Below are 22,861 nucleotides of genomic sequence, written 5' to 3' on the forward strand. Positions count from 1 at the left end.
ATTACATAAGTCAATCAAAAAAATTCATCCAGATAGGTATTATTATTTTCTTATGTTACATAGCAACAGTCTTGCATTTTCATTAAAAATAACTTTTTGAACTTTTATTCTTCAACATGTTTTAAAAGAAACTAACAAAGTTTTGTGCATAGAAATTCATTGATCAAATAGTCCTTGCTACCAAGATAGTGATTGTGTCAAGGAAGAAGTGTAAATATTTTCATGGTTTAAACCATTCATTTAGTTATATAGATATCCTTTTATTGTTGTAAAGTTCATCCAAAACAAACTATGCTGGCAGATAACGGATTAAAAAGTTACTTTTATGCATCTTTGTAGCCTTTTATTACCACGTTAAAAAATTCCACCGACAGATGACTCCAATTCATACATCATGCATCAAAACTTCTTCCCAAAGAAACATTCAATGACAAACAAAAATCCTTCTCCAAGATACAAATATCACCAACACCATCTCAAAGGAGAAAAATGACTGCACCACCATCCAATTCTGCATTATCCACTATTGCATACAAACTTTCTTTGCACCAGAAACAAAAATAATATTGTATGCACTGTATAATCTTGTTTGATCTCCAAGACATGCTAATGGGCTCATCATCCAACAACCCACGGAATGTACAAATCCTTTAGACCTTGTCCTAAACCATTTCCAAGCAATAATTTTAGCTTCCTCAAAAATATCCTGAACTTGTAACACCTTATTTGTGAAGATCATTTTATTCCTCCATAGCCATATATAGCCACATAAGATCAAGACAAATTTAAAAGCAAACAAATCTCAAGTGTAGTGCGACTTCCACATGGAAACATTAGCGCACACTCAACAAATGCAACATCATTACTTCATTGAATTGCTCACTTTATGACTACGAACTTGTGTGGTCACTACTAGAAAAAAAAAGGCTTCTACGAAGGTCCTTTGAAGCCTTCCATGATGGTTGTCAACCGTCTTTGAAAGTGTTGACTTTCCATGATAGTCCCCTCATAACCGACTTTGAATAGCAGCAATTCTAAGACAGTTGTTATGTGAAAACTGTATTAGATTGGTCGCATTCAAAGACGGTTTTCAGTTAAACACCTTCTTCGAATGCGACCATTCTAAGACGGTTTTCACATAACGACCGTTGTAGAATGGTCTCATTCACATAACGACAGTCGTTACTTTTGGGGTTTAGTTAAGTCCAATTCATTTCTAATAAAATCATCTAACAAATGGAAGCATCATTTTTTAGCAGCACACGATAATTAGTTATCTCTCTAATTTAGTAAAGTGTCTTGTGTAACATCCCATTTTTTTCATAAATAAATTTAAATTTTTTTTAGTAAAAATAATAAAAATAAATAAATAGAGTAAATAATAGTTCGTAAATGCCCCTAGCAATAAATAGCAACATGCTAGGTTTTTCAGACTGACTCCTCAGCCTCCTCTGCCTCTCATTTTCGTTTTTCCCCTTCTCCTCTCAAAACCCTTTCTTTTTCCTGCAGCTCATTAAACCTGTCTCAGAAAAACGACGATCTCAGACTTATTTACCGTTGGATCGTCGTGAAATTTAAACACCAGGTTCACAACCCAATTCTGAGCATTCTCACCGTTGGGGAATTTCAAAATCATTTCTAAACTTATAGGAAAACCCTTTGCATTGTAGCCTTTTAATTTCCCGCAGAAACCCAAAACTGTCTCGGTAAAACTATGATCCCGATTTCGTTAACTGTTGGATTTTCATGAAATTTGGATATGTTGTTCGAAATTCAATTGTTCACACTTGCACCGTTGGGATTTGTAAGATAATATTCGTGGAGGGAGAAAAAGGAATCGCATGAAGACAGTACAAGTGGAGGTTTCAATCTCTTCTTCGTCTCTCTGACGTTTGGGAATTCTATCGAAGCAGTCGGAGGAATAACTGAAGGAATCTCAGGGAACCGCTAGAGATGCTGGTATTGCTGGCTGAAGACACGTGAGTCCACTCAGAGGTAATGGATGAGTTATTCACAATTGGGGATTAGTGAGAACATGTGTAGGGATCCTTAGAGATATCAATTGGAATGAGTTTTGGGGTGTTTTTGCAATTTTCATTTTATCCTTATAATTATTACAGTGAATTATATATGTTTGACAGACCAATTGTTGTGAAATTGATATGCTATTGTGTTGAGCGTGAACCCTATAAATCGAACATTTTTCTAATTAATATGAATTGATGAAATAAAGTAAGGAAAAATTTAGAGAGAGATATTGATTTTGTATTTTCTCTTTTTCTTGCTTTTTTTTAGGTTTTTATATATAATTTAAAAAATTAATATCATAATTGAAATTGACCAAAGTGTTCATTTAGAATTTGTGCATTGAAAGCTTACTTTGATATTTGTGATTCAATATGATGTATGCTAGCTTATATATATAGAGGTAGTTATTTATATTAATAATTTATGTGAATAATATTGTAGAGTGTTATAGTATGATTTAAAAATTATTAAGTGTTGGAGTTTGAGAATATTATGGTTAAATTTGATGAACATGTGTGTGTTGTACCTTATGAATATCATTAGGAATGTTATGAGATGTTAAAGTGTGGACATGATATTTGATTGTGAATAAGTGGATGTGTTTAACACTTGATGTTACATTAATTATATTGTGAGCTATGAATTATAAAATAACCCGACCAATGTTTATGCGCAATGTTAAAGAGAAAGTGTAGGTTCCTAGTTAGGAACCAATGTTAAATTTTAGCGTAATTGTGTTGAACATGTTTGAAACATGAGTGTGAGGTCGTGGTATTGTATAATTCATGAGCAGTGTTTATAAATGAAATATGTGATGAATTATGGAATAATATGTTGCCTTGAGATTATAATATTGGTATTGAGATTGAGTAAAAGTGTAAAGTAGAACATGTGTTGAATTGTGAGATACGTGAAAACATGTGATGATGGATTGTGACATTATGAGATGTGAAATTGTGAATGAGTTTTGGTTGTAAATAAGTGTGTGATTAACTCTTGATGTGACATTATTTGTGTTGTAAGCTGTGAATTGTACAATAACCCGACCAATGTTATCTTGAGAAAAGTGTAAATGCACAGTGTTAAAGAGAAAGTGTAGGTTTCCTATTTAGGAACCAATGTTAAAGAGAAAATGTAGGTTTCCTATTTAGGAACCAGTGTTAAATTGTAGCGTAATATGTTGTACGTGTTTAACGCCCGAGTGTGAGGTCATGGGTATTGTATAATTCACGAGCAGTGTCTATGTGCTAAAATGATTTTAGGGGTTGGACCTGAATCAGGAGGGAGAGGCCCTGACGAACTCTTCGGAGTGTAGGCCTTGGGGGTCACCGGGTTTGAGTGCTTCTTTAAGCCTATGCTGATCCCATATGGTTAGAGCATTCTCGCAAAACATCATGACCCTGACTGGTCTCCCTATGATCTTACTTAGTGAGAGTGACCTGACAAACCCATTGTGTGGTGTGTCTTGTTATGTACTCCTGAGCGCCCAGGGTGGTTTTTCACTGACATGGTACCACATAGCATATAGGCTTGAGTCTTAGCATAACTGTCTCATGCGCTTGCTAATTGTTTATTATGAAATTGATGTGTTATTATGTCTTGATCAGAGCGTGTGATTCTTGTATAATGTGATTGATGATTGAAAAGTGAACTTTGAATGACAAAGTGGTGGAATTACGTGAATTATGTGTAACTAAGTTTTATTTGGTTTATATGATATGTATATCTAGTTGTCTTGTTTCTCTATTAGTTAGGAATGTGATAACTCACTCCCCGTGTGTTGTTTGTGTTTCGATCTTGTGATGATCTTGAACTTTGTGTTCAGAGGAGCAGATGACTAGGTGAATTGCTTTAAGGAACCATGTGCTGAAGGACGTCGGGACACAACGCTCTGATAGGATGTGGCATTGGGGTATAGGGTTTTATAGACGACCATGTTTGAGCCGAAGTGGATTTATTATTTATTTAGAAAAATTTTATGATGATGTTAGAAAGGTGAATGTGAGCCTGCTACCCTCTTGAAAGGCTTGTATTTAAATATGTTTTAAAAACTTGAATTAAGTTTAATTTTTTTTAATTATTTCTTTTATTATTAGTACATATATGTGTGGGGTAGAGGGTGTCACATCTTGTCAAGAACTAACTCTCCCAAAAGTTGAAGTTTTTAGGTGGGTTTCACCATCGCATAAGAGTCATTTCCTTTAGGCTTGAAGCATGGATGTCAGTCTAGTGCTAAAGTTCAACTTTATTTAGGAGAATGAGGTGACAATAACCAAACTACAAAACACCACTTGATTATATAGGTTGTGATACCATGTGAGAGAAGTTCAAGATTTTAAGGGGACTTAGCGGTGGAATAGTACCAAGATGAGGTCATATAATATGGAAACACTCTAATACCATGACAAGCACCAATTTTCCCAAAAACTAGCTGAATTGTGGAGGCTTGTAAATGACTTTACATCCCTAACATTTCCTCACTTCACTTCCACTTTGATCAATTCCATGAAACACGAAATTTTAAATTAAGTGTTTGAAAGAAACTCTAGAAATAAATAGGTTCTACTTTGCCAATTATCATTCCTCTATTCATAATTTTCCCAACTTGACTCCTGTGCTAATGATCAATTCCATGTTAAAAAGCATTTCAATTGACATTTAACAATAGGAAAGAAAAGCCAAAAAATGAACAGGACATAAAAAGCTTAACTTAAGAAGTACATGCAAGAAAATCCAACTGAATCAAGTATAGAGGCACAAATATACTTTCAAGTTTCAACCATCACCAAACCTAAAAACCATTAAATAAATGGATCAAATATATACTAAAATATCATTTGGGAAATGGATCAACAATCAAACATATACTAAACATAATATCCTTTCAGAAAATAACATTCTTTGTATGATATTCTACATAATCAAACTATGCTACCAAATATGCATAAAATAGATACACAATTAGAAATGAAATCCAATTTTACAATACAAGAAGCATGCAAGAAAACAGTATGAAGGAGGGGGAGTGCAAGATACGGATTTTCCAAATTTGAAACATAACATATTATATGGATGGTTCAAAATTTAATTTGAATAGTAGCAATAAAATCAATGTAAACCTCTTGAGTAGATTGACAAGTTGGAGCAGGATGTAATGTAATATTGCCATTGTACTTAGTGTTAGCCCCACGAGAAGAAAAAGGTGAAAGGCGACCGTCACTATCACCACCTATGCGGTAAAACTGGGCATAGTAACTAGTCAGATCCAATTGTTTATGAACCTATAGTAAGATAACAATCAAACTTTTAAGCAACAAAAAAAGCATAATGAATTAAACAATGAACTAACAATAAAAAATATAGGTAGCAGGCTCACAATAAAACTTGGAAGTTGGGAAGCATCATGTGTTTGATACTCAAACTGTGTTAGCTGAGTACCCAACATTGGGGGCACGAATCCAAAACTATAGTTTGGAGAAGTAAGTACCCATGAGTGTTGATGACCTCCAGATGGCAAAGCATCGTCTTGCTTGGACTCGTTATTCTCTTGAATAGCACTAGATGAGCCATCAACCTCACTTGATGACAAATTCTTAACTCCATTAGTGGGTGATTGTGGATGGTTAGGAAAATCTCCAACCTCAGAAGTAATCGCAACATTTTGAGTGTTGGTTTAAAGAAAAATTGTCAAAAAACAAAATGGAAAAATATTGAAAATTAAGTTAAAATGTTTTCCTCAAATACTTGTTGCAGCAAAAAAAAAACTACAAAAAGGGTTAAAGTAATATCTAGGCTCTTATAAATAGCATTATAACACCAGAAGTGGATGGGAAAAATATATTTAGGCCGGTTAGTAGTAGGTACCTTGAATCCTACTCCTCCACAATTTCTTCAATAGTTTGAGATGTTTCAGAAACAAGTGTAGAACTCTTTTCGCTCACTGGGCAACTTACATAGCTTGTATTAACTCCCAAAGCAACTCCCAAACTTCCAATGCTAAACTTGTTCTATTCAGAATCAAGCATAATGATATGGTTTGGAAGTATAACATGTTGACACCGTGGAAGATGAAAATCCTCCAACTTCCTCTATAGTTTTGAAGTAGCTTCTCCAAAGTTAAGAGCACTAGATGCAGATTGTAACTACCCAGTTGGGTCAACTAAAACAAGAACCTCAGATGCAGTAGCTGGTCCAGAACCCTAATTAATCATATTTGTTGGATTTGGTTTCCACTCCTTATTAGAACCAGCTGTTGGAAACAGAAACTAATTATAAATGTAGTGCAAGTCAACCTAACAACATCTAATAAATAAGAAATCCCTACCAACTGGGATCAACTACATGGAGTACTTGGTACCAATGGGAGACAAAGTCAATCATTAATCAATCATCATAAATGGCTACACTTGGGAAAAATTTATAAGTACATACACCATTACTAACATATCCATGCAAATATATACAAATATGCACCTACCAATCTTAAAATTAAAACCACACATTCAACAGTTAAAGACACTAGAATAGGGTTATTAACTGGGTAATGAATAATGACAGAATCTTTACAATCACATAACAACTTGCATAACAAGATACACAAAACAATATGCATCATAATACCTACAAGGCATGGGATGTTTTTCTACATAAATGTAGTCATGCTATGATAATATCATGATAAAATTTCTACAAGACTAAAACATGGATATACTTTATTCTTTCTGTCAAGGGAGTATAAGGTTTTCTGATTTTGCAGGGGATAATAGAGGATCCTAGGCAGTTAAACTCTACTGATACAACTAGCTTAAAAGTTTCTACTTTTAGAGATATTTTGTAAAAGAAATATTGTCTGATAATTCAAACTTCAACCCCAAAACATCCATGGAAACATCACAAACTGGAATTAAAAGATCTTCAAAATAGCTAATCGAGTAATAACAACTGGAATCACAACAAAAGTCAACAACAGACACCACACACATAATTTGCTTCATGCTCAAATCTTCTTTCATTTGTTAATACAAATTACACAAGTGAATGAAGACTTAACATCAGCCTAACTCCCATTAAAAGCTCTCTTTAATCGCCCAAAGACAGTTGTGATGACGTTCACCCGATCATAAACTTCTTTTCCAGCAAATGGTTTTGGCACACTTTCATTTTCCTAACTCCCATTAAAAGCTTTCTTTAATCACCGATATGGGTGATATGGTTTGAGAAATCTTCGGTGCCTCGTATATATTATCTTCATATAGGACATGCGTGATGTCCTTTTACACTATATCCACTCAAATTTTCATATGCTGGAAAGTCATTAATGGTACAAAAAACCATAGCATGCAAGGTGAACGTCTGCTGCAGATTCGCATCCCACACATCAACCCTGTCTTTCCACAATTTTCTCAAGTCTTCAATCAAGGGAGCAAGATAGACATTGATATCATTCTCTGGCTGCGTTGGACCAGTTATCATCATATAAAGCATAATGTACTTTCACTTGATGCGCAACCAATGAAAGAGGTTTTAAATCATTAGCAAAACAGACCATGAACTGTGGTTAGTGCTTAAGCTACCAAAAGGATTGATTCCATCCGAAGGAAGACCAAGCCTAAGGTTTCTTGGCTCACCACCAAAATCAGCATACAAATGATCGATTGTCTCCCATTACATAGAATCAGCTAGATGTCGGAGCATTCCATTAGTTTTTTTATGATAGTAAGGTTTTTTGCGTCATTTGCATTAACAAACAATCGCTTAAACCTTGGTATTATTGGAAGATACCAGCAGACCTTTGCCATATGACTAATGTTTGTGGTTGCTTCATCACTGCATTCATCATCCTTAACTTTATACTATGATACCCCACATATGGGTCACTTATGCATTTCTGCAAATTCATTTCTATACAAAATGCAATCATTAGGGCATGCATGTATTTTTTGGTACTCCATTCCAACTATACATAAAATCTTTTTCGCTTCGTAGTGATTCTTCGACAATGTGCTATCTTCAGGAAGCATCTTTTTCAATAACACAAGAAATTCAATGAAGCTCTTGTCACTCCACCCAAATCAGGCCTTCAAGTTCATCAAAGCTAACACCGATGACAACCTTGTGAAAGTTGTGCACCTCGAATACAAAGGCTTGTTTGAATCATTTTGTATTTTTTCATACAAAGGTACATGTGCTTATTAAAAATTGTGTTGCCCAAGATCGTGAATCATGTCTTCTATACCATGTCTCATGTCTATATTAACCGGCTCAGCGTTAGAGACTGTTGGCATGTCTGGCAGTTCCCCATGCCATATCCATTTTGTGTAATTCAGAATGATACTCTCACATATAAGGTGGGTTCTTATGTCATTTACTGATTGTCGTCTCCCATTTCCATATTTAACACATGGACAAAAAGATTTCCCATGCAATGATTGGGCATTACATTCAGTAAATTGCAGGAATTCTTCAACACCATTCTCATACTCTTGAGTAATGGGTGATCCTTTCATCCAAGTTTGATCCATGTTTTCCCTTTGCTGTGACACTTCATTAAGTTATATGGCATGCATGAAAACCTCACTTTTTTTACTTAAGGTGTGGCCCTATCCCATTCAAGAATACATTTTTATTATAGTTGATTAATACATATGGGGTTTTTTGTCTTTTGTTAAATTTGATGAAATTTTGGTAGCATTTCGCATTGGTGCCATGTCATCATCCACCACATTCAAGTATGCACTCAAAGAACAAATTGAAATGCAATATACCGAAATTTTGTCAAATTTTACAAAACACAATTAACCCATATGTATGAATCACCTATAAAAAAATGAGTCTTCCCAAACTGTCCAAACGGACAATTCAAGATTCAATGCATCGATTAATGCAAATTGTCTGTATTAATCATTGTATTAAATCTCAAACGGGAAACTAAGGTTCACTCGCAATACACCTTGATAACTAGTTATATAAAACAATAGGTATATATGAACAAGCATGTATTGATCACAAGTGTGGGACATACAAATGCATACCTATAAAGATATTGACAAACAACAACAAGGAGTGTGATTAGGGCAGTATTCTTTGTACACAAAACTATCCACTGAAGTACACTAGTTATCCACTGAAGTACACTAGTTGTTAATGAAGACTTAACTTCCTAAGTCAGAGTTTCAAAACTTGGACCTGCAACCAAAACCAATTGTTAAAAATTGAATACTAAAATTAAGGCAAAAATGTGTAAACCTCAAAGTGTGTGACAGTGTGGTTTGTAAAATAGTATGGTGTCTAATTGAGATGTTTCCACTAATGAGGAATGACGTGACATTCAATAATTGACTAGTGGAGGGTGTTCGAAAATCCCAGTTTCCAACTCACAAAGGTAATAAGAATGCACTACTACGTAATAGCAAGAAATAAATTATTATTATACATACATTGTTAGAGTTATTCATACTTCCTCTGCAATTATTGGGCCAATGATGATAATGTTAAGAGTGCATTGCATATTCGTAAGTTATACTTGATACAAGTGATTGTAATTTTCTCAAAAAGTTAGCATTGCAATACAACTGTATATTATAAGATAAAGCTTGGCATCATGTGCTGTAGGGAAGTATGGAAAAATGGCATCATTGTACCTTTGATATACCTAACAATGAGGATATCTCAATCAGCTATGAGTTTGATGTAAATGTCAGTAGAAAAGGCTATCGTTCATTGATATACAGGTCAATATTCTTTCTCTGTTCATATATTGAAAAAGGTAACAGAGAAGAATCGATTTGAATTTGTCATTCAAATAACCATTGTATATTGATAACAATGGCGATCATCACATGAGAGTACCTTTCTTGGTGACTTAACCATGGATAAGATCTTTAAACTACTCCATTGTGGACGATTGGAGACAATGCTATACAAATGGCCAAGTTGTAGGGTATTCCCCTAACTGTAGTTAGACTTAATTTATCTAAAAGGTTAATTCAATTTTGTGCTTAATATTTGTTTTTCTGTAGTTTGATATACAAGGACTCACTCCAATCGTATGACATTTGCAACTGTGAAGGCAAGTGTCCTGTTCTCCTTGTTGCACTTGTGTTGTGTGTGACATATAGATTCCACTTCATGAGTATATTGTTCAAGATTGGTGAATTAGGCCTTATTAGATTATTGCATCTTATTTGCACAAATTAATTATGAACCACGTATAATTTTGTCTATAAATTTAGTAATAAGCACTAGCTCATGGAATTCTTTGTTTTAAAACTGTAACAATCATGCATTGAGAATGAGGTATATGCCAATCTTTGCCAGTTCTTTATTCTATTATTTTTCACTGATCTATTTTCAGGGAGGAGGCCACATAGCTCTGGAGTACAAGCCTGAAAAATGCTTTGCCATGTTCAATAGATGGATATCTAACAAGGCTTTGTAGGAATAACTAATAAAACTCATGTTCTCTCTTGGCAAGGACTAAACTTGGCATCCTTTGTATAATAAAGCCATAAGGTACAATATTCTCTAATAAAAAATAAATTTGTGTGTCTTTGTCAACCAAAAATACAAAACTGTATAAATGGGATTTGTTCTAATGAAAGCATCGATCCTTAATGGGATTTGTTCCAAGTAGATTTTAAAATATTCAACTATGTAATGCTTTGGTGTTGGGATTTGCCTCACTGCCTAAACTAAAATCAACTACTGTATTTTAAATATTTGATTCCAACTATTAAGTAGTTTAAGGACAACACTAATTTAACAATCAGATTCATTTATGGTATAGGTTCTAGAGGTAAAGTACTTTCCAAGAGGACATCCCCTAGAGGCTAAGAGGGGCTATAACACAAGTTTTACATAACTGTTAGATTTTGGCACAAGCTACTTATTCCACGTCTTTACTTCTTACTGGTAGGAGTTCTAACAAGGTGGCACACACTTTGGCTTGTCTTGCTTTTAATTGTAATTATGAGAAAATTTGGATTGACAAATCCCCTGATGAAATTACTTCTCTATTATTAGTGGATGTACATCAAGTGTCTTTCAATGTTAACACACCATGTTAGATTTTTTGTCCAATAACATTGTGAGGTAGGGAATGATTTGTGATACTATTGGTCCCACACTTATCTTCTTCATATAGTTATCCTTTTTGTGATTGTGATTACTTGCTGATTCCAATTGCAATGCCACGAGGGATACTTGTATTTTTGTTGCTTGTGTGGCCTGAACGAATCCGAATAAGTGGATTTTGCGGCTAAGGTTGGGAGGGGGTTTTAATCAAATTATATTTTTTTTCAAAACTGGTGCAGTGAACCTGGAACTTGAGTCATGGGTTCAGCCGAGTACGATGTTGAGAAATGCAGTGGTCAAAATGACTTTAGTCTATGACAAATGAAGGAGAGGCTAAGGTTGAAAAACCGATGGCTGACAAGGATAAGAAATCAATGCTTGAGAAAGCTTACAGTGCGATTATGTTGAGTGTCGGTGATAAAGTACTCAAATAAGTCTCCAAATCGATTATGACCAGATCTCTAGTAAATCATCTCTATCAACAAGCTTTATATTCTTTCAAGATGAATCAAGATAAATGTATACAAGAACGGTTAGATATGTTTAACAAATGAATTCTTGATTTGGAAAGCATTGGTGTTATTATAGATAATGAGGATCAAGCCTTGTTATTCTTATGTTCTTTACCTAAAACCCATGCACATTATAAGGAAACCTTACTTTTTGGAAGAGCCTCTTTATTTCTTGATGAAGTACATGCTGCTTCAAATTCAAATTAATTGAATGAAAGAAAGAAGAGTCCTCTGCTATTGGTGAAGAATTGACTGCTAGGGGTAGATCATGAAAGAAAACCAATAATCATGATAAAAAAAAGAATCTAAGCCACAACAAAAGATTGGTGGAGGTTATGTTCCTAACATTAGATGCCATCACTGTAAAAAGGAAGGACACACTAGGAAGCACTGCCTCGAGAGATACAAGGACAGTATTGAAAGTATGTTAGTCTATAATATATAACAATAGATAATAAAGTTGTTTCTTGGTTTCTCTTTTTACAAGATATATATGCTTATTTATAATTATCTTCATAAATAAATTCATGTTCTTTGTTAAAGGATAACATGAAAAAAGTAATGTATACACAAAGTGAATCTGATACAATAATTGATTTTTTGATTTATTAACCTTCACTTTCTCGTAATTTTTCACTTTAATTGCCCAGTCCCTTTTTCCTTACTAGAGAAGACACAAATACACCATCTCTGCAAACCTAACTACACAAACTACCGTTACTCAAACTTTTGCTTGTTTCGCGACACCTATTCAATTCAACTTAAAGTTTTCTTCTTTTCTGATCCATTATTATCTTCTTTTTTTATATTATTTTAGTGTTGCTACATTCTCTATTCTTGCTCCAATTTGGACCTTTTGCTGTATGGGTTTTAGGTTTAGGAGATTTTCCTTCGCAGATCTTTGCTCCTATTGTTTTGTGCTTTACTTGTGATTAGTGTGGCAGGCTGTAGCATCATCAGGTAATGCTCTTTTTTTAATGTGTTATTATTTCCCTTCATTTTTTCTCTATAGCGTGGTTAGTAAGATTATCTGTAAAAGCAATCTAGACAAATTATTGTCTTAGTTAATTTGGATGGCTATATGTTGCAAATGGATCGAGAAAAGCAACAATTATGTGTTACAGTATAAGATCATTGCATTTGTGGGTCTAGGCATTTGTAAGTATTGATTTTCTACTAGTCAACATGTTTTTGGGGGAGAGTAATATAGAAAGGTGTCAATTGGGGATAAAGATTGATAGGATATTTTCCTTCATTCCATTCTTGATTCTTTCATTATTTATTTTCCCATGTTTACTATCTTCTTTCTTACTTATTTTTTTCTCTATGTTTCATTGTCTTTTATTTATTAAAGAAAAACCCTCTCTATAAACTGTACGTGTGGATGTTTCAAAGCCCTCTACATACTAGGCAATTGGTATTTTAGGTTCATCGATTCTTCGACTTCTATAAACTATGTGTGGCTTTGTTGTTAACTTGTACTTAACTTTTATGTATAAGTTCAGTGCCTAATGTTATACACAAGTGTGTGTATTTTATATGTTTTAATTTTTCTTTGCCTTTTCTCTCTATCTTTTTTATGTAGAAAATATCATCTCTTTAGATTTGTTATTTTTTTACAAATATAAAGTCCCCATTCTATCTATTTTTACTATTTTCTTTCTTTCTTTCTTTTCTAAAAAATCGTACATTGTGTGTCATGCAAGAGACAACATCATTATTGCAACTGGCTTCAATACATTCGCATCAATGGGTTAATTCCAGCTCACCTTTTGTCATTCTTGTTGCACCAGAAAAGGGTGATAATGTGATATTTTTTCTCCAACCTAACATGACATAGGGAGTGCATGTGGCTGATGTTTGTTGGTGGATGAGAGAGAAGGACAAACGGAGGAAGAACCGGAAGTATGATTCCTCCAAAGAAAGGAAAATTCAAATATTTATTTCTTTTATGTTTGCATCTCAAATCATTATATATTAATTTATTTTATATGTTTAATTAAATTTGTAGAGTTATTTGAATTCTCAAGTTTATCAATACATGTTGTATCAAGGTGTTTTTCATTTCTTCCTAACTTTTTAGTAATTATACTAGTTATCGAATTTTGAGGAACATAAGCGAATTTGGTTTATGCTGCTGGAATGAGAGACTTAGAATCCGCCGAATGGTTTGAGAAGTTAAATTGTAGATGGTGCTTGGATGACCAATGTTAAGAACGTATTTTGACATGCCAAGTTACAGTGCACTTGAAGTCAAAGGTGTTTGAGAGAACAAGCATGATGAGCTAACCCACATCAGCTGCACATTTCTTTTCCCTGTAGACATGATGGATGTTATATGTTTAATATATTGTAATAGTTTGATTGACATCACTACTAGGAACGAGAGTTTTTACGACAGTCATTCTACAACGATTCTTTTAGAACCGCCTTAGAAAACAAACTGGTGGCATTTTTGTAATTATTTACTGAAAACAGCCTTGTAGACACACATTCTAAGACGATTATTGAAAACCGTCTTAGAATGTGTGTTGGTCATAAAAATTACAACGAGTTTTATTAAAACACCATCGTTATCTCACTGGTCTCCACAAAAGGTTGTGGTGTCCCTTGGCATTCAAAAGCGCCGAAAGAAAAAAAAACTAACAAAGCCATAGTGTTCTCTAACCCATTGTCCCTCGACCTTCGCACAACCCCAGCACCAAGGGGTTGTGCCTGTCGTCGTCTTCAATACCCATGTCGGAACCCGACACCCACGCGCCGCCGCCTCCGTTCCTGCTCTAGTGCCCACCACTTCTGTTGTTGGCGTCACTGCTCTTCAAGCAGCGGTCGTGGTCGCTGGACGCCTTCCGCAACGAGGCGTGGCTCCGCCGCAAGGGGAACTGGAAGAACCGCCACAGTAAAAGCGTCACCGATGAGGACGTGGATGAGCTCAAGGCCTGCCTACATCGAATTAGGCTTTGGATTCGATATTCCTCCCCCAAGGTTGAGCGCGATCAACACCTCTCCGATACTCTACCCGCTCTCGGCCTCTACTACACCGTCAACAAATGCTACAACGACTCCCTTATCATACATTAATATTATTGAGACAAGACTCTAATTCTAACAAGTCAAAATTTAAATTTTGTTCTTCAATTTATTTATGAGTTATTTAATTTATGTGTTAATTATGATAAAATTGGATTAAGATCTCGTTTATTTTTGTTGTTGTTGATTTGATTGGTTTGTTGGTGTGAACTATTATGAAGGTGATAACCCTCAGACGGTGAATACGAGGCTGAGGCAGTGGGCTCAGGTATACAACTTGCTTTCTAGCTAACATGGTAAGCAGGTGTTCCGAGGAGATCTCACACCAAGGTGATAACTCTCACACCAAGCATCAAAATTATTTGCAATTATAAATTGTTTGTTAGTTGTTACTAATGTCAATGGTAAGCAGGCGTTTCAAGGATCTCCTTCGTTTACTTTTGGGCTCCATATCTTCCAAATGATTAATGATATTGTCACTATAGATCAATTTTCACTTTAAAACTGAATAATTCTGATTAAACAATTAATTCAAATTAAGTAACTGATTGAATTTAAAATTATATGGAAAACAAAGAAATAGATTATGAATGAGTTGTCGCTTTGCTTGTTGTTATTGTTAAGTGAATTTGGGTTCATTGATTTCAATGGCGCTGGAATCAAATTTGTAAGTGAATTTGGAGAGGTTCTTGGATAAATCAAATTTTTAAGTGAATTTGGGTTCATTGATTTCAATTAAAACTTCACACAAATTTCATAACTTCACACAGATTGCCAATTTTATGTACATTCTCTTGATAAATCTTATTTACATTCTCTTGCCTTATTTGCCTAACTGTGCAGTACATGACTCTGTGCAATACATCCTCTCTTAAAATATTTGATTTCTTGTAAGATTAGTTTTTTGGGAGTGGATGTTCTCAAAACATCAACAATTCTTTTAAGAAAATTAAAGAAAAATTGGAACTTGAATCATAATGCTATCCAAGAATTTCAATCTTTTCTCAGTGCAACTACAAGACTAATTAGTTTTTGAAGATGTTTCTAATTTAGTGCATGTTATAAAGCTGAGGTTTACTTGAGATTCTAAGATGCACTCAATTAGCAAGGTCTGATTGATTCTATTTCACTATACTAATTTGTTCTTAAGTAACTTTGAACTTGAACTTGAACTCTTAGCAAAATAATTTTGTTTCTTACTTCACTGCAAAATAGTGATCTATCCCTTGGTTGTGTAATTTATTTTTGTTCTCTGTTTTTACCGTTTCAGAAATATTCTCTTTTCCTTGTATATTGTAAAACATTGATGTGTGCGTTTATATTGTTCTAGTGATTTTCATATAACTTTTATATTTAAAAACATTAATTTGTTAGGTTTATAAAATGATGTTTTTTTATGGTGTTTAATACTTTGATTATCTTTCCACAGTTATTGTATTTCGATCAAGAAGACAACAGTGGTTTAAGTCTTGCACTCCAAGTATTATACATTTTCTCCTGTATATGTGTGAACACAATGATTTTCTTTTTCCCAGAGGAATTAATTTTTTATTTAGTGTTTATTCATTGGATGTTAATGGCTCTCTGGTACTTTAATATATAGCTATGTTGCTCTTTTCCTCAGACCAGTTATAGAATTGTAAGTTAACTTAAATTTGTTTTTGAATATATAATAGAGAAAGTAATTACTCTAGAAACTGATGAATATTGTTCTTGAATTGTAAGTTATTGGCTTAATAAAGTTGTACTCATGCTTGGAGTTGAGTACTTACCTGCTTCTTTTAGTCTCATGTCTTATACTTAGCCTCACAAAGGATTTTTGGCTTTTGGCAGGAAATTCATCAAGTCCTTTCTACAAGATTTGCTTCCTGGTTTGGCCCTTAAAATATTTTTCTACATTCTACCCACAGTTCTAATGATCATGTCAAAAATTGAGGGATATATTGCATTGTCAACACTTGAGCGGAAGACAGCAGCAAAATATTATTATTTTATGCTGGTGAATGTTTTCTTGGGAAGCATAGTGACTGGGACTGCATTTCAGCAACTGCATGCTTTCCTTCACCAGTCACCTACTCAGTATGTCTTTAATTAAGAAGTTCTGAGTTAGTGACTGACTGGCTATATATTGTGTTTAGATTTGCTCTATTCTTGAATCAACCTTGCAGTTTCATATATTTAATGCAATAAATACTATAACCTTTTTGCGACTTTATTGAATTTTACACTGTATTTGGTAAATCTTTTCTGTTCTTTTTCATTGTCTCAGGATTTTTTTTCTCTCCAGTTAAAAAACTCATTTTTACTTTCCACTTGATTGGTCTTTGTGAATTTTATTATTGGCTATAGGATTCTTAGAACGATTGGAGTTTCCATTCCAATGAAGGCTACCTTCTTTATGACATACATAATGGTTGATGGATGGGCTGGAATTGCTGGTGAGATTCTCAGGTTAAAGCCATTGGTTATATACCATCTCAAAAACATGTTATCAAGTAAGTTCAATTTCTTAATTTGCTTCGCTATTTTCTTAATCTATATATAATTATAGAAAAGTGTGTTAGTATCAGTACGCGTGGTGTACACAGGGTAGAGTATCAACTTCCAAATCTTTTTGTTGGGGCTATTACAAAAGAAAGCTTGTATAGTGCTTTTGAAAATGGCATTACAGCAGAGCAGGTAAGTATTAGAAAATATAAATTTTAGTGTGTAATATCTGCTTTTATAATATGATACTTGGTTTTTGCAGATAGATGGTAATGATTTATTTCTTGCTATGCTTTTGCTAGGAATAAGGGGCCTAGTACTAAACTGAATTCTAGAAGGAATAGGAAGATAACAAACCGACTGATCCACAGGTCAATAAGTTTAGTGGTCACACACATGGGCACAATAAGTTTAGGTAAAAAAAAAAAAATCAATTTTTTAGGTAAAAGAAATCGAGTTTTTAGACAAAAACAGAAACGATTTTCTTGGGCACAAAAAGTATTATTTCTATTTTATTTTAAAAAAACCAAACAACAAAACATATAACTTCATTTTTATTTTATCTCTCTTTAATTTTTATCTATTCTATTTTTTCTTTTAAATCAGACACACCCTAATACACCAAATGTTATTACACACCTAGAGAGATAAAGAAAGAGAAATTTAAATACTTCAATGATTGTTGTATGCAAAAGCTATAAAATTTAGTACTCTTCTATCTCCTTACTTAAAAAAGGAGTTGTTCATACAAAATTGTATATGAATTCAAATCATATCTAAACTAAATATATTATAATTGCTTTTGATTTTCAGCATAATAATAATCAAAACACTAATCACATTCTTAATTATAGACCATTCTAATTACTTAAATTGATAATAACTAATATAATTTATTTAACAAATATTTTATTATTATAATTATCGGAGAAACGAGATTTAACATTAAGTAAATTTTACAGATAAAAATCTTGATAAGTTAAAGTGAATGTAAATCAACAACCTCTTTAAAGAGATTTTGTGTCACTGGTAATTTGATAATTGATAATATTAGATATATTACTCCTGTCATATATGTTTCCTATTGGCGTAATCTTAATTACTACTATAAATACTACTCCTGTCATATATGTTTCCTATTGGCGTAATCTTAATTACTACTATAAATACTACTCCTTGTTAGGTTTTAAATTTCAAGTAAAGCAACCATATCTATCTATTTAATTAGCTTTATTTGATTTGGGTGCACTATTTAATTAGATTTTGTTGGCATTGACGGTCTATTATTGTTCTTCTTGCATGTAAATGTATATTAAAATTAAAATATGCTATATTCCAATTAGTGCGCAACCGCAACCTCAGTGGCTGCCACTCCTTTCTAAAACTATTAAGTACACTTTTTTTAATCCTTTATACATATATATATATATATATATACAATTTTATTTTGTAATAAAAGGACTTATAATGATCTTCAAGCCGTCATGCAGCCCACCCAACTCTAACCAGCGGATCATCATATGGTTCATCTTTTCATACACCTTAAAGACACATTGGGCTGGAGTTCAATATGAATGTATTTTTTTTTTTTTATAAATTATAAGAACTAAAGGTAAAGGTAAGGTGAGTATAATAAATTTATAATAATTTATCCACTAAAAGTGACTGCATTTTGTGTGCCATGAAATTTTCTACTATGTAGTTGTGCAATGATGAATATGAGGTTTCTATTTTTGTTGGCTTTTGATATTAATCTTCACAATTATTTTTCATAGTAGTCACATGCCGTGGGCATGACAGTCTTGTTGTTTAAAGGTGTTTTTTTTATATAGGGTTAACCATATCTTGAATTGAAATTTAAATTCCATTCTCACTTTCGAGGCACTTAAAAACTGGAATATGCCCTTCTTGGAGCAAACCTTAATTTGTTAATATGTTATTTCATTTTAACAGCTGCTTGTGCCAGTTTGGCTTTATATAATATTATTTCTTTTGCTTTTCAAAACAAAATGTTATTTCATTTTGTTTCTGATCCTTATTCATGTTTTAGTCTAAAATAAATAGATATCATTAATTGTTGTTGCAGTGACAGGAGATATAGGAGAAAACAGGATTATTGGCCAAAGTGATGTTTCTGGAAATTTGAAAGTCTCGGATAGAGTTCAAGATCGACTTAAAGAAGGAAAATTGCTTTCCTCTGGTTCTAGGAATAATCTTGAGGAGAAGGCTTGGAAATTCTGTAAAATATTTCTTTCACAAATATGTGTTGTAGAAGTAAAGATATTTTGATGTTTTGATGATGCCAAAGGATCACGCACTTCTCAAGTTTTATTCAGGACAAGAATTCAAGAAATTCAAGATATATGATCAAGATAATCTCTAGAGTCTTAGGAAGAAAATTCCAAGTTGAAACAACAAGAGGTTTGACCAAAGAATTGAAGTTAAAATGTTTTTAAAAGAGATTTATTCTCTGGTAATCGATTACCAGAAGATGTAATGTACCAGTGGCCAAAAATGCTTCCTGAAATGTTTTTAAAATGTTTTTAAATGTTTTTGAAAACATGTAATCGATTACACAAGTCTTGTAATCGATTACCAGCAGTTGAAATTATTTATAACAGCTATTAGAAATTTGAATTCAAATTTTACACTCTGTAATCGATTACACTTGGATGGTAATCGATTACCAGCAGTTATTGAATGTTTTAATTCAAATTTTAAAGCTTGTAATCGATTACACAAGTATTGTAATCGATTACCAGAGGAGATTTTCAAATAATAATTTTCAAGAGTCACATCTGTTCAAATTGTTTTTTGAATGACCATCAAAGGTCTATTTATATATGACTTGGAACACGAATTTGCTTAGAGTTTTTCTGAACAAAAAGTCTTATCTTCTCAAAAACAAAATTGTCTTATCCTCTAAAACATTCCTTGGCCAAAACACTTGCAATTCAATAAGGAATTATTTGAGTGCTTCATTGTACAATCTATCTCTTTCAAGAGAGATTTCTTCTTCTCTTCTTCATACTTCTGAAAAGGGATTAAGAGATCGAAGATCTCTTGTTGTAAAGAAATCTGAACACAAAGGAAGGGTTGTCCTTGTGTGTTTCAGAAGTTGTAAAGGATTTGCAAGATAGTGGTACTCCCAAGAGGGTTGCTGGGGGCTGGACGTAGGCAACGGACTTTGCCGAACCAGTATAAAAATTGTGTTTGCACTTTCTCTTCCCTAAACTCTTTTATTTATTGTTGCTTTACATTTACATTCAGATTGTTTAATTTGAATCATCATTTAGAAATTCATCTTTAAGGAAACTAGGAACTTGCATTAAAATCAAAGTAGAATTTTAATTGGGGAAATAGTTTGTAATATCTTAATTCAACCCCCCTTCTTAAGATATCTGAGGCCACTTGTCTAACATGTGTAAAATTTCCTTTTCTGTTATGTAAAATTGCATGTTTGTTTTTATACATGGAAATGTGTGCATCTGAAGAAAGTAGATTCAGATATCAGCACTCTTCAGAATCGAAAATTCCAGCTAGAGGTTAGTTTTTTTATCTCTTATATTTGCATTTTTCAGGTTATCCTTGTGTTTTGTCTTTGTTAGTATGTCTGTTAAAAATATTGGTTATCTAATGTTTAACACCTAGTTTTTTCATAAGTTTATTGTGGACTTTCAAATCATTTACTGAAGGGTTTTTACTGAAACTTATGCTTTGATTTTGTTGCATAATGAATTATGATGCTTCCTGCCTTTTTAAGGAATTGACTAGGTTTTAGTTTTTAATTTATTGAGATTTGTATGTTATCTTCACTAGCCATCTCAGCTTGTTATTCCTTGGTGCCAATAACTATCACTTGCTAACTAATGATCTTAGAGTAGCTTTTGATATATCCTCTATCACTCACTCTATTTATCATGTTTTAAGAATTAATATATATTTTTCTCTTAACCCTTGGAGTGTAAAATGTAAATGTATGTGCTGACAGTAGGCCCTTCATTGTGGGTTGCATTAGGCTGCATCGTGTGTTTTTTCTCTTTCTTTGTTGTGTGTTTTTTCTCTCTGCAGAATTTCCCAAAATTGTTTCCCTTTATCATGGGTTTTTTATATGGAGAAAATATATTGTATAAGGATTTTGCTATACACTAATGGTATCTTTTGATCCATGTGCTACCTCACCAGGTGGGAAAACTTGGTTGTTGTAATATAAATTTTTGTTGTACTTTTTTGGATTATAAATGATATGCCAACTTTTTGTACTGGAAGGCAAAATTCACTTTTTTGGATTATAAATGATATGCCAACTTTTTATACACTAATGACACTCTTTATAGCAATTTTATATGTGTTGATCTTCCCATTATAACACGCTTTCTTTTCAGTACTCAGATACAAGCATCAATAGAAACATAATAGTAGTAGTAGTATCTTTGTTTAATTATAAGGTTTATCATTTCCTTCATATATTATTCAGGAGATTTTTGCAAAGCTTACCCAAGTACAAAAAATATTTTTTAAAAAATATATTCTAAGACGGTTGTCTCCACGACTGACTTAGAATGTAACACATTCTACATCGGTCTTATTCATGCAACTGTCTTAGAATGTGTTATATTCTAAGACGGTCCTCACGACGACTGTCTTAGTATGTAACACATTCTAAGACGGTTGTGTGGGACCGAGGTAGAATGTGTTACATTCTAAGATGGTCGTAGAGACAACCGTCTTAGAATGTTCGCACATTCTAATACGACGTTTGTTATGACGACGGTCAATAACCGACGTTGTATGTAGCAAATAATCGATGTAGAATGACGTTTTTGCAATAATGCATGTATATTAATTTTGATCTATTAATTTATATTTCACTTAATATATGATATTTATATTTTTTTTGTTATATGTTATTCTTAATTTAATAATTTATTTATTTTTCTCAATACCTATATTTAAAAAAATATTAAATTAAAAGTAATATAAATGTTACAATATATCAAATTTAGTGCAAAAAAAAAAGTCTACATTTGTATGTAGAGAATGAGCAAGGCAAGGGATAAAATAAACCTAAAATTAAAGGAAGCACAGTCTCTATTCAATGGAAGGTCACATTGTAATTGGTTTAGTAGCCTCTGTATCAGAGAAGGTGGTGTATAAGACTAAGCCATGGTACATAAGGTTGGGCCATATGAGTGAAAAGGGTCTGATTGAGCTGCAAAAATAGAATTTGCTATGTGGAGACAAAGTGGAAAAGCTGACATTCTGTGAAGACTATGTCTACAGGAAAGCCCACAAAGTAAAGTTCAATGTTGGTTAATAGAGAACAAAAGGAACACTTGACTATGTTGATGTTGATCTCTGGACCATCTAGAACACCCTCTCACTGTTGTGCATGGTATTTGATGCTTTAGCTAGTAAAAAGAAGGACAAGTGAAAAACTACAATGGATGAAGACACTAAGTCTTTGTATGACAAAAATACATGGGATTTGATGAAAAAAAAAGGCCCACTAGTTCAAGGGTGGGTAGTTGTAAATGGATTTTCAAAAAGAAAGAAGGTATAAAAGGTGTGAACATGACAGATTTAAAGCGAGAATTGTTTCCCGAGGCTTTACTCAAAAGGAGGGAATTGACTTCAATGAGGTATTCTCACTTATTGTCAAACTAAATTTGATGTTCAACTTGAAGAAATGGATGTAAATACAATATTCTTGTATGGAGAGTTAGATGAAA

General features: G+C 33.2%; 1 protein-coding gene and 1 pseudogene across 4 annotated transcripts; both read left to right on the forward strand.

Annotated features, from left to right (window-relative positions):
• The first annotated feature begins 8,264 nt into the window (after positions 1-8,264).
• Positions 8,265-10,465, forward strand: LOC114397224 (annotated as a pseudogene).
• A 3,729-nt stretch (positions 10,466-14,194) lies between these two features.
• On the forward strand, positions 14,195-19,505 carry LOC114394791 (CSC1-like protein At1g32090). 4 transcript variants are annotated; one of them, XR_003662842.1, is made up of 5 exons: positions 14,195-14,972; positions 16,476-16,721; positions 16,992-17,137; positions 17,231-17,321; positions 19,216-19,505. XR_003662842.1 is itself a non-coding variant. In XM_028356464.1 (5 exons), exons 3-5 carry the CDS (start codon positions 16,558-16,560, stop codon positions 19,416-19,418), a joined length of 513 nt encoding a protein of 170 aa, XP_028212265.1. In that variant the 5' UTR covers positions 14,195-14,724; positions 14,864-14,972; positions 16,476-16,557; the 3' UTR covers positions 19,419-19,505. The 4 variants fall into 4 exon arrangements, 2 of the variants coding, with proteins under 2 accessions (XP_028212265.1, XP_028212264.1); XR_003662843.1 differs by lacking the exon at positions 19,216-19,505 and adding an exon at positions 17,432-19,209; XM_028356464.1 differs by lacking the exon at positions 17,231-17,321 and having other exon boundaries at positions 14,195-14,724; positions 14,864-14,972.
• Positions 19,506-22,861: the final 3,356 nt, after the last annotated feature.

Source organism: Glycine soja, chromosome 18 (assembly GCF_004193775.1).
Source record: "Glycine soja cultivar W05 chromosome 18, ASM419377v2, whole genome shotgun sequence".
Taxonomy (NCBI): Eukaryota; Viridiplantae; Streptophyta; class Magnoliopsida; order Fabales; family Fabaceae; genus Glycine; species Glycine soja.

What these genes read in the sequence shown, in the direction of transcription:
- LOC114394791 (XM_028356463.1), top strand. Translation starts at nt 16,558, where the DNA reads ATGATCATGTCAAAAATTGAGGGATATATTGCATTGTCAACACTTGAG. An exon ending in CTTCACCAGTCACCTACTCA is followed by an intron (nt 16,722 to 16,991) that starts GTATGTCTTTAA and finishes TATTGGCTATAG; the next exon opens with GATTCTTAGAACGATTGGAG. An exon ending in TCTCAAAAACATGTTATCAA is followed by an intron (nt 17,138 to 19,215) that starts GTAAGTTCAATT and finishes TTGTTGTTGCAG; the next exon opens with TGACAGGAGATATAGGAGAA.